At 35.7% G+C, this 11,988-nt stretch overlaps 1 protein-coding gene across 8 annotated transcripts in view; it reads left to right on the plus strand.

The window, feature by feature from the left end:
- CNOT6L (CCR4-NOT transcription complex subunit 6 like) overlaps positions 1-11,582 on the plus strand; it is a 109,896-nt gene extending 98,314 nt beyond the window's left edge. For all 8 annotated transcript variants that reach the window (XM_033214337.1, XM_033214335.1, XM_033214340.1 and 5 more), the window contains exon 12: positions 4,386-11,582. In XM_033214337.1, coding sequence (XP_033070228.1) covers positions 4,386-4,598 — 213 coding nt within the window. In that variant the 3' untranslated portion in view covers positions 4,599-11,582. The remainder of the gene's footprint in view (positions 1-4,385) is intronic.
- Positions 11,583-11,988: the final 406 nt, after the last annotated feature.

Below are 11,988 nucleotides of genomic sequence, written 5' to 3' on the forward strand. Positions count from 1 at the left end.
ATAGTTCATTTTGTTCCAGCCACTGATATGTAGTGATGTGCTGGTAAATATTTAATAATGAGCTTTTTGGGAAAAAGCTCTGATTTGTGGTGGTTGCCGATTTCTGTGGTTTAAGTACTTCTACTGTAGCAGAATCCAGTCTCCCAACACGATACCATTGAACATAGAGTTGGGAAGAGGTGCTAAGAAAGCTAGTACTAGCTGACTGTAGCACATCATTGCTTTTATTAAGCTTAAAGGAACAGCTTTTAATGGTACACAGTTTACCACAGCTTAAATCCTGTCCTTGTAACTATAGTGATATATATCTACCAGCATAACCCAGACCTGTGATAAAGTTCCTGGAAGTAAGTGTTTAGTAATTCTGCAACTATCATTATTGTTTAGGTATGTGTGTAGGTAAAAAGAAAAAAATTTTTTTCTTTTTCACATAGACTTTTTTTTTTTTTTTTTTTTTGAGATAGGGTCTCAGTTTGTCACCCAGGCTGGAGTGCAGTGGCAGGATCTTTGCTCACTGCAGCCTCAAACTTCTGTGCTCAAGACATCCTCCTACCTCTGCCTCCCAGGTAGCTGGATCCAGGCACACACCACCACGCCTGGCTAATTTTTTGTATTTTTAGTAGAGACAAGGTTTTGCCATGTTGCCCATGCTGGTCTCAAACTCTTGGGTTCAAGCCATCTGCCTACCTCAGCCTCCCAAAGTGCTGGGATTACAGGTGTGAGCCACCGCACCCAGTCTAGACTTTTTTTTTTTTTTTTTTGAGACAGTATCTCGCTCTGTCATCTAGAGTGGCACAATCATGACTCACTGCAGCTTCACCCTCCTGTGCTTAGGCAATCCTCCCACCTCAGCCTCTTGAGTAGCTGGGACTACAGGTGTGTGCCACCATGCCTGGCTAAGTTTTGTATTTTTGAGGGTTTTTTGTTTTTGGTAGAGACAGGGTTTCACCATGTTGCCCAGGCTGGTCTTGAACTCCTGGGCTCAAGCAATGTGTCCACCTCAGCTTCCCAAAATACTGGGATTACAGGTGTGAGCCACTGTGCCCAGCCTAGACTTTTTAAAAGCTTATTTCTTCCTTGTCCGTAAATAAAAAATCAGAGAAACACAATTTAGGACATTAATCTATCTTCCTCAGTCATCTGAATTGGTTTAAATTATTTATTGACGGTCCTTCAAAAGATCTTGTGTTAATAATTGCATCAAAAATCCTATTGAACCGTTTACGTTGTTCAGATAAGCTAAAGAACTAGAAATGTCTGGCTCAAAGAGTGTTTGATGTCTGGATGTATAATAGAATCAGAGAGAAGGATAAAGGTACAAGTTGGTGGGAGGGAGTAATATATGGGAAGATAAATAGGCTGGCTGGATAGATAGATGGGATGAGAGGATAGAATAGTATTTGAAGTAAAGATGGCTAGAGACTAAACTAAGAGCATACGTGAGTAGAGAGAATTGAGCTCTTAGTCCAAGTAACAGAAAGTGAACTTTTCAGTTTTATACATATATTTTATAATGCTATCCCAATATTGAAATCTATCAGTAAAAGAAGATAGGTAACATCAAATATAAAATGCCGTGTGATCAGCATCAAATACAGATCCATTTGTATTAGTGAGGAGCCATTGTATCAGAGAGGTGTTAAATTTTGTTTCTTGGCTTAGTATTTCTTTACTTTCTTGGTCCTTGAACAAGATAGAAATGTAGAAAAGAGGTATTTAGAGCTCAGATTCATTTAATTGCAAACTGATTTGGAATGAACTGAAGAGTAAAACAATTAGAAGAATTACTCCTTTTTCAACATTACTTTCAGACCAGGTAAGTTTAATAAACAGCTTAATTCAAACCTGCTGCTGATCCTCACCCCACGCTTATCCTCTAATCTGAGGGTGTGCCTGAATCATTTACTAAAAGGAAGGGCAGCTTTTATTTTATAGCAAATAGTAAACTTTTCTGTTACATTATGAAATTGGTATTGTAATTTTCTGGCATTCTTTTAAAAAACAAAGCTTAGCATAACGGTAACTCAGACTATTAATATTTTCGTTGTGTTTTGACTTTTTTTCAAATACAGTTCTATAGACTTATACAATAATAGTCCCTACTAATATAAAGAGTGCATTTTCCCATATTGTTAGTATTATATCTTTTAAAAAAGAAACTGACTCAAAAGGGTTAAAAATCATTAGTCTGTAACCTCCTTTGTGCCTATGATCAAAGTTAGGGATCCTCCTCATAGATGTATATATACAAATACGTTGGGTGAATTCACAGACATAACCTGGCTAAGGGTTTTGATAAGAGTTTTTACTCTGGATATTTCAAACCAAGAGAATGGTTACAAGTGATGTGTTCAGTTAAAAACATCTTACTTCCTGGAGTGTGTAACATTTTTTTCTTGGGGCCTACCTTTTCAAAGAATTCTAGCAGTTGATGTGCATGATAGCACTCTAATAAGGTTGTAAGATATAGGAGGGTTTGTTGCCCAGGCTGGAGTGCAGTGGCGTATTCTCAGTTAACTGCAACCTCTGCCTCCCAGGTTCAAGCAGTTCTTGTGCCTTGACCTCCCTAGGAGCTGGGACTACAGGTGCATGCCCCCAGACCCAGCTATTTTTTTTTTTTGTATTTTTAGTAGAGATGGGGTTTCACCATGTTGGCCAGGCTGGTAATGAACTCCTGGCCTCAAGTGAACTGCCCGCCTCGGCCTCTGAAAGTGCTGGGATTACAGGAATCAGGCATGAGCCACTGTGTCTGGCCTTATAGGAGGTTTTATTCTACATAAGTAATTGAGATTATTTCATGTGTTTTATTTTAGAATTGAAGCAAAAAGTTGTCTCATAAGGAGAAATAAAATTACCCTGATCCTTGTTAACTCGTTTTCTAAAATATCACTGTAAAACTAGGCATATAACCAAAATGAAGGGATAATACCTTATGATCCTATCATTTTTTGACTATTTAAACTTGGAGTCCCCTGGACTCCAAGTTCCTTAATTTGTGGTAAAGTAAGGTTGGATAAGGGCTGCTTTTTTATTATTTTTTTTAAGAGACAAGAGTCTTGTCAGCCAGGTTGGAAAGCAGTGGGACAATCATAAGTAGCCTCAAACTCCTGGACTCAAGTGAGCCTCCTGCCTCAGCCTCCCGAGTAGCTGGGACTATAGGTGCATGCCGCCGCACCTGGCTAATGTTTGAATTTTTCGTAAAAACCTGGGTCTTATTATGTTTAACCAGGCTGGTCTTGAAGTCCTGGGCTTAAGCCATCCTCTTGCCCCCGCCTCCCAAAGGGTTGGATTATAGGCATGAGACACTGCACCTGAATCTTCTCTCTTAGAAGAGGAACGGTTTTGGTGTTTTGATATTGGTCAAATGAAAATCAACAAACTGAAATGATTGTGTCCAAAATCTCACAATATAAAAATCTGTTTTCATTAAAAGTTTTTGTGTTTTAAGTAGCCCATTTCATTATAATGCCTTTTAAAGTATTGGCTGGAACTCATGTATAGTATTTGTAAATAGGTTTTTACAGTGTAGAAATATTTCTCCCTACTTGGACTCAGGCTTTCTTGATATGAATAGGAACTAGATAGGAAGAAATTTGATTTTGCTCTCTTGCATACACAACCTGGGATAATAAAAGCCCCCTGGTTTTGAGACTTACTGGTCAGACTAATCAAGTCATCTAGCTCTGAGAGATAAAACTGCTATGTATGACTTCCTGCTGAATGATTTTTGCTGAGTTATCCTTAAGCAGGAAGGAAATCCAGAATTTACACATATTCTAGTATTTGTGAAAATGAGTGTTTTAAATTAAGAATTGGACAGTTAACTGTGTAGTGTTTTGTATGTATGTAGCAAATCTGGGAAAGCTAAACTACGATTAGCAAATCCATAAACATGGTTTACTACAGCTTCAGCCAGGTGTGTTTGGATATCTCAATATGCAAATAATTGAAAATAATACCATTAACTATGTATGTGCTTATATAAATATTCTTGTTTTCTACTTATTATAGCCAATAGGATTAGCACAGTTTATTTATTATATTATAATATTAGCACATTATATTTATACTGATATGTTAGATTTCACTAAACCAAGCAGGCCAATTCTAAAGATAACTGGACATAATTTAATGTGTTTAGCTTCTCAAATTATCACTTCCACACAAATGGAAGGATTTATAATTCCAGTAGCATGCTGTGTTTCCCTATTGAGCCACCTTTATTTCATGTAATACCCATTGAAGATTTGAGCCTTATTTGACCCACTGTCAAGACAACAGGTACCAAAAGAAAAGATACTCAGTTTTTTGTTTTTTATAAATTATGGATTGTTCTTTATGTATCTTGAATTTTTCTTTTCTTCCTATCCCCAATCTCTTTCCAGGGCGTGATTGACTACATTTTCTATTCCAAGACTCATATGAACGTGCTTGGTGTCCTGGGGCCTTTAGATCCTCAATGGCTGGTTGAGAACAACATCACTGGGTGTCCACACCCTCACATCCCTTCAGACCACTTCTCACTGTTAACACAACTTGAACTCCACCCTCCACTCCTGCCTCTTGTCAATGGTGTTCACTTGCCTAATCGGAGGTAGTGGAGTACTGCCCCGCCAAGACGGGGATCTGTTGCTACGGACCTGTACAGTTGTAAATCAAAGTATGTAGGAGTGAAGTATGGCCATCCTTAAGCTGCTTCTTCAGGTTTCTTTCATTATGTGTTTGCTGTAAGACTTTGTACATTTTTGTGCATATTGGTATCATTTGGCAGTAGGGCTGGAACCAAAGTATTACTCTCTTTCCAAAATTTTAATTTAACATGTTTTTAAATTGGACCACCTTTATATTGTATTAAGAGCCAGCATTCAAAATTGATAAATTACCAATTTGAGGCCCAACAACAGTGTATTTGTTTTTCCAAAACAAATACTTTCTTTTGAGTGGTTTCAGTGAGCCAACCATTTTATAAAAGGCAATTTTTAAAAACTATAAATACAGTATTTTAAACTGAATGATGATATGCCTTCCAGGGAAAACCTTGAATTTTTCCTTTATAACTGATTTTTGGATTCCCAAGTCATTTGCACATTAACAGAGTACTTAAATTTGCTCGTTCTGTACATAAACTATGAGATAGCCTCTACCCGTTGTAAGAGAATTTGAAAAATTAAATATGGTTGCACAGTGTGCTTTCATAATCAAGCATGTAACACCACAGGACAATTTGTTGGCCAAATGCTGGTTTGGGGTTTTTTTAAGGAATCAATTTGTTTTTTTGTCCTCTCTATATAACTTTGTTGGAAGTATTAATTCTAAGCCTATCTCTCAAGTTTATTTATAGAGAAAGAGTAAGTAATCTATATTGCCACATACTTTGAAAATAGAATGCGGTACATTTAGGATGCCCACAGAATGAATTTTTCCTTATTCCAATTCAACCTTCTTTCTGTTCGGTTGTACCAGGAAAACAGATGTTATATGACCTATATCATTTTTGCCATTATAGTCAGACGTTAAAATCTGAATAAAAGGACCTTGATCAAAGTTTCAGATAGGGAAAATCATACAAATACTTTATGTGTTTCCAACATAGATTATGGGGCTGTTGGTTTTTTTGAGATGACAGTGCAAAGGATTTGGGAGAGAGGGAACACATTTGGGGCAGTAGTTGAAAACCTTGGGCCATTGTCCTGACTCTAGCTGCCAAATGGCCATCATATGCTTTTAATCTTTGTTTCCTTTGTCTGTCGTGGTTGAATTAAGAAGCTACTGGTTTGTTCCCAATTGTTGATGCCTTTAGGTATGTTGGAATCTTATTTTTGCCTAGGAGGGGCCAGTTGAAAATCTGTGACTCAAGAGGCAGTGAACAGAATACTGTTTTCTGGGGAATAATTGGTTGGCTACTTGATGTTAATTATGGCACAGTAACAGGAAAAGGTTGTGTCTGTGTTTTTAAGTTTTTCTTTATTCTGCTTTTTTGCTGCTATAAGAGTTTTCTGAAATTTGTATTTTAAACTTTTCATGCACTTTACTGTTTCTAGTCTCAAAATGTGATATTTTTATTAAACAAGAAATTTTCCATTATGCGAATGAAATTTTAAAAGACAATAGCCTATATTTGTGTCTCACTAATATATAAAGTACAGGTCAAATTTAAATAATTTAATTAGTTTTAAATATACACAATTTGTCTCCTCTTTCAAACCTGACATCTTAGACTGTTTTATTGGTCTTAAAGGATACATTTACTTTGGTCATTTTATGCTAATTTCTTCCATAGCAAATTAATCAGGCTATATAAGATGATATTTCCCCAGAAGGGTAATTTTAGTGGGACGAGGGTGGTGGGATGATGTCATATCATACATGGGATTGCATCAGAAGGGTTCTGTAAAGCCTAAACTCCCTTTTAAAAGTGCCTAGTGATAGAGGCGTTGTTTGTCATCTGTTATAATTGGAATGTCATTGTAGTTCAGTGATTTTGATGTAAATAAAATATTCTTTTAAAAATGTTAAAGTACCAGAATAAACAAGAAGAAACAACCCTTAAGATGACAGATTTTCCTCAACATGCAGGTTTCCCTTCTTATATACCTCAAGTATCCAACATCTAGCCATGCAAATTGATTACCTGAAGCATAGTACTGGAAAGTAGAATAGCATGAAAAACTTAATTTTGTGGACATTACCTTTTTTTGTAATCAGCTACTGTATGTTTTATTTTAGATCTTTTGTTTTGGGTGGGTTTTCTGCTCTGGAGGTATATGCACTAACAAAACATTTTCCTCCTTTCATATACGCATGTTAATTAGCAATGTGAGCAATATTTCCTACCATACTTCACTCCCAATATTTTTTGAGATGTTTGTATAAAATGGAATTTAAAGTTCACTTATGATTGTATATGAACCACAGAGGAGCCCATTTATTAATAAAAAACTTTTTTAATAGTTAAATGTAGAGGGAAAAAATAAAAAAAATGGGAAACGTTGTAAACAGCTTAAGTTTATTTTGTGTATGATCGAGGCACTCTGTTGCAGGAAGGTGTGTAATTGGGTTCTCTCTGCTTCAAATGCGCTCTTTCAAACCATTCATTATCCTGTGTATTTTTAATGTGGTTTCAGTAAATGTTGGTAGTAGCTCTGTTGAAGTAGGTAATTGTGTTATGTTTTGGGTGGTACACACTTGGGGCATGGTAACCCAAATTTCATGTGCACGGTTTCCCTTTAGCCCACTGCCCAAATTTCACATACCCTTCACCCTCTGTTCCCTTTGTAAAAGGAGTGGTATCTGTTTTGAGCTGCCAATTCAGATGATCAGAAATGCTGCTTTCCTCAGCATTGTCTTGTTAAAACGCATGCCATTTGGAACTTTGGCAGTGAGAAGCCAAAAGGAAGAGGTGAATGACATATATATATTCAATGAAAGTAAAATATATATTCTCATATACTTTCTAGTTATCAGAATGAGTTAAGCTTTATGCCATTGGGCTGCTGCATATTTTAATCAGAAGATAAAAAAATCTGGGCATTTTCAGAATGTGATACATGTTTTTCTAAAACTTAAATATTTCAATATTTGTCTAAGAACTGGAATGTTCTTTAAATTTACCAAAACAGTATTGTTTGAGGAAGAGAAAACTGTACTGTTTGCCATTATTACAGTCATACAAGTGCATGTCAAGTCACCCACTCTCTCAGGCATCAGTATCCGCCTCATAGCTTTACACATTTTGATGGGGAATATTGCAGCATCCTCAGGCCTGACATCTGGGAAAGGCTCAGATCCACCTACTGCTCCTTGCTTGTTGATTTTGTTTTAAAATATTGTGCCTGGTGTCAACTTTTAAGCAACAGCACTGCCTAAAAGCAAGCAGAGAACAGAATCCCAGCACCATTCTATAGGCAACTTTTTAGAATTCAGATATAGTAAATCTGTTGCAGATTTATGATGTTTTATGTAAAAAAAAAAATTTTGTATAATAACATAGCTGAATATTTTTGTTTCATTTCTTTGATGTAAGGCGTGTGAACATTCGTTTGAATATCACATGTTGAAGTCAGGTATGGCACAATGGGTTCTGAGACCAGCTTTTCCTCCCCTCCCATTTGCCTTGTTCCAAGCTCTTTCTTTTCAGATTACTTTTCTGATATTCATAGGCAGATATTTAATTTTACTAGTTAGCATCCTGTGTGAATGTATTAAAGAAGCCACTGTGTTTTAGTGTAGTTGGCAAAAATATAAAAGCTCCGTTTCTTATTTGCCCGTATTTTTTGGTGTCTTAAAGTTACATATTAAATCACAGAGAAGCAAGGGAGAAAGTTGAAAGATATCTAAGGCTCATATCACTTCATTCTATGGTAGATTATATTAGAATTGAGTATGTGGCACATTAAAACTGGAACATGGGCAAATATAGTGTTCCATTTTAAAATTCTAAGTTTATATTGTTAAATGGGTGAAAATTTAAGTTTGTATTTGCATTTCCAAGCGTTTCTAAAAATCACTAATGCCATCTATACTTTTAGTATGAAACAGCAGAGTATAGAAAGCACAGGGAAGAATAGGCTAAATATGTTCTTTGAAGAACCAGAGGCATATAACCATATCATTATGTCATTCATAATACATGGCTAGATTTTCTAATGATAAAACTGTGTCCCAATGCTTATTTGATTCTAACCTTTTAAATTCTGTTTCTGAGGTATTTTAATAGCTTTGCAAAATATGCTGACCAGTTTTTGGAAAATAATGGTTTTTATAGCAAGCAAAGACTTTACGGCACATTTTCAAAATAGCGCTCATACATACTTACATTTTGACAGAAATGTGAATTCTCACATTGGTAAGATATTATTTTTGCCACCTGCCCTACCCTTTTAAAAAGGTCACTTTTCTAATGTGTAGCAGATTCATTTACGCCTTTCCCTTTGAGTCATATCATGTTTGGAGAACTGTGTGAATTGTAGGTAGACAAATTAACTAGGGAAGCCAGAAACTTGAACTAAAGTTTTGAATTTGTAGACAGATGAGAACTTTTATACTATGGTTGCTTTGGGCAATTCTAATTTTGTAATAGCATCGTAATCACCAAAATTAAATTCAAACATTTTAGTACATCTTTAACCTGTCTTATTTACCAAAGTTCTAATCTGTTTAAGAACAGGATGCCAAGAGCATCTTTCATTTTATAGAGTGATATGCTCACCTTTATTTTATAAGTGTCACCTTAAAGCTTGAGGGTAAAAAAGAAGCAGCCCTTATATCTATACTACAGGATGTCTTGAACAAGATTCACAGAAAGAAACTAAGCAATTCTTTCCAGGAAGGTGGTAAGGAAGAGCATGCATATTTCTTGTTTTAACCAAATACCTTTTTTATGTAAATGTCTCTATTAAACCACAGGTCCTACACCAGGAAATAGGGTGATACCAGGAAAATACCAAGCTTTATGAACCCAGTTGACAATTTCTTGTGGCATACATTTGGTTAGACTTGGGTTATTCTTGGAACCAAAGGAAAATAAACATGTTGAGTTCTTCTTTCCACAGACATGAACATTGAAGTAATGGAATATTTTTTAAGCAAAATAGCTTTCATTTTCAAAGCATATGAAATAAGGACATTTGTGCTTATTAAATGTTAATTTTTATGGTACATTGTATAAACTGGGTAGCATTGAACTACATTTAGAAGTATGTCATCAGAAACAAATCACATTATGAAAATGATATACAAATGCCACGTGATATGACTCTTTTGGCATGGTGGTCCACTCAGCTTTCAGAATCTTTTGGAGGCTCTAGTTTGGTGCCTATTACTAGTTATTTTTGTTAGGACAATCTCAAAATTTAGATAATTTTCCAGTTGTATGTCTGTCACTTTTAACTCTAAAGCATAAGAATCATGGTAACCCTCTCAGAAGTGGTCCTTTCTTGCTCATTTCAGTTCCGTATTAATTTCAAATTACTGATGTATTTTCTTTCAAGCTATCAATTGTTATGTGTACCACATTTTATTTAGTTTGTAGTTATCTGAAGTCACAAAATTGGTTCAGCATTGATGTCAAACAATGGCTTTGCTTCTTACCAAACAGACTTAGTATCCTGCTGCTTGTTTCAATCTTGAGGCAGTAAGTGATGCAGTATCTGGGTTTGTATTTACTTAGAAACTGTACTGTCCTTTCTCTGTGCTTAACTTGCTAAAAATATATTCCCTTACCTGTGAAATTCCTGAGCGGTGCTCTGCCAACTTTTCGGGGGGAGGGTTTTGGATGGCTGTGTTACTGCACACTGGATCTGGAATTGTTCAGGGTTATGGGTGACATATTTCTTAAACACCAGCAGCACTGAGATGTGCACTATGGGCATTCGTACAGTTGTCCAAATGCAAATAACTTTTTCATCTTGGAGAAGCTGAGATACAGAGTTCAATAGAAATACTTAGAATGTTTTGAGAAGGTTGAATGTTTCATCTTTGGCTTTGTTGTCTCTGGAGTGGGGAAGTATGGAGGACTTTTTTTTTTTAAAAAAAAAGAGAGTGTATATGTACTTTTTCTCTCTATAAGGGCCAGGGTGTGTTGGTCAAATTCACCATGGATTAATTTATATCTTCTGTTGTGATTTTTTTCAACTATATAACAAGTGCCAACTAATTGTCCATGGGACAATCTACCTTTCCCTCAATTTATCGTTTGAGTAGGGAAAGGTTCATTTATTTTCATTACCAGGCATTAAGTTAAATAATTCATTATTTTGCATATATTTGAGTCATTCTGTGGCCTATAAAGTGTTTTTGTAACTAATTCTAATGGTTGGAAAGCAAAGCACATGACTATAAAACCAAGCAAGGTGTTTTAGTAACTTTTTCCCTGAATACTTGGTAGTTTCCACTGATACTATTCCAAAACAAATTCTGCTGTTTTAGGTTGTATATTTACTTTGCTTTTGTTCTAAGAAAAAGCCAAGGACTAAATCAACTTGTTATTATGTTTCAGTAATCAGTTTAAAAATCTAAGATTTTTTAAAAATTAGAATATTTAATGAAGTGCCATGTAATTGTAGCTTGCTAGTGTTTAATGTTTAATAGACTGGTTCTGTAGGTGTTTTAACCATTTAACACTCTCTGCCATCCCTGGAGAAAGTGGTTCTACTCTTACTGAACACATTCTCTTTGACAAAATCACCAGCTGCTTTATTTTTCTATTTATTACAGTTAAACAGTTGATGAGGTCTGAATCTTGACCAAAACTGCTCAGCTGAGATGTTTTTCACAATAGACACTGTACAAAGTGTGCGTGCAAAAGGACACGGTTGGTAGTATTTTTTCATTAATGTGAACATTGACTTAAAAAAAAGCAGTCCTGCCTTTTAAATCTTGTGGCAGCTCAGAAGGGAGGTGCTTAAGAACCTTAACTACTATGTCAGATAACAAAATATTTTTTTTCCATTTTGGAGATTGGTTACTGCTCACACATGATGTATAGGGCTAAATATATGCTTGTTTCCTTGCACCTGTGTACTTCCCTTCTCTCCCTCCCTTTCCTTCCCCTGTAGGCAATAAATGGCCATTTTGCAACTGCATACCTTTGTCTTGGTTTTTGACTCTTTATTTGTGCAGTATAAACCTCTGCTTTTAGGTTGATACGTCTCTTCTAAAGTGAAGTAGAGAGCCGAGATAATTCAGGGCAAAATATGTAATTACAAATTCATGCTACATTTTTTTTTCTAGTGAAAACTACTGAGTACATTGTTTAAAATAAAATCTGAAGCTAGTTATAGGACTTGCTTTGCCTGAAGAAACCAGAGCAAAGGGATGTATGTCACTTCTGAGTGGAACTTTAAGGGCCAGTCTTTAATTTGCCATGTTTCCTTTTCTTGCCTGTGTGATCATAGAAGCATATGTTGAGATGAAATCTCTCATTCCAGATCCTTAAGTGACTTTGATGAACAGAACTCCCCTGCTGTCCTTTGGACATGTAATGTAAGA

The sequence above is a fragment of the Trachypithecus francoisi genome, unplaced genomic scaffold (genome assembly GCF_009764315.1).
Source record: "Trachypithecus francoisi isolate TF-2019V2 unplaced genomic scaffold, Tfra_2.0 Lachesis_group1, whole genome shotgun sequence".
Taxonomy (NCBI): domain Eukaryota; kingdom Metazoa; phylum Chordata; class Mammalia; order Primates; family Cercopithecidae; genus Trachypithecus; species Trachypithecus francoisi.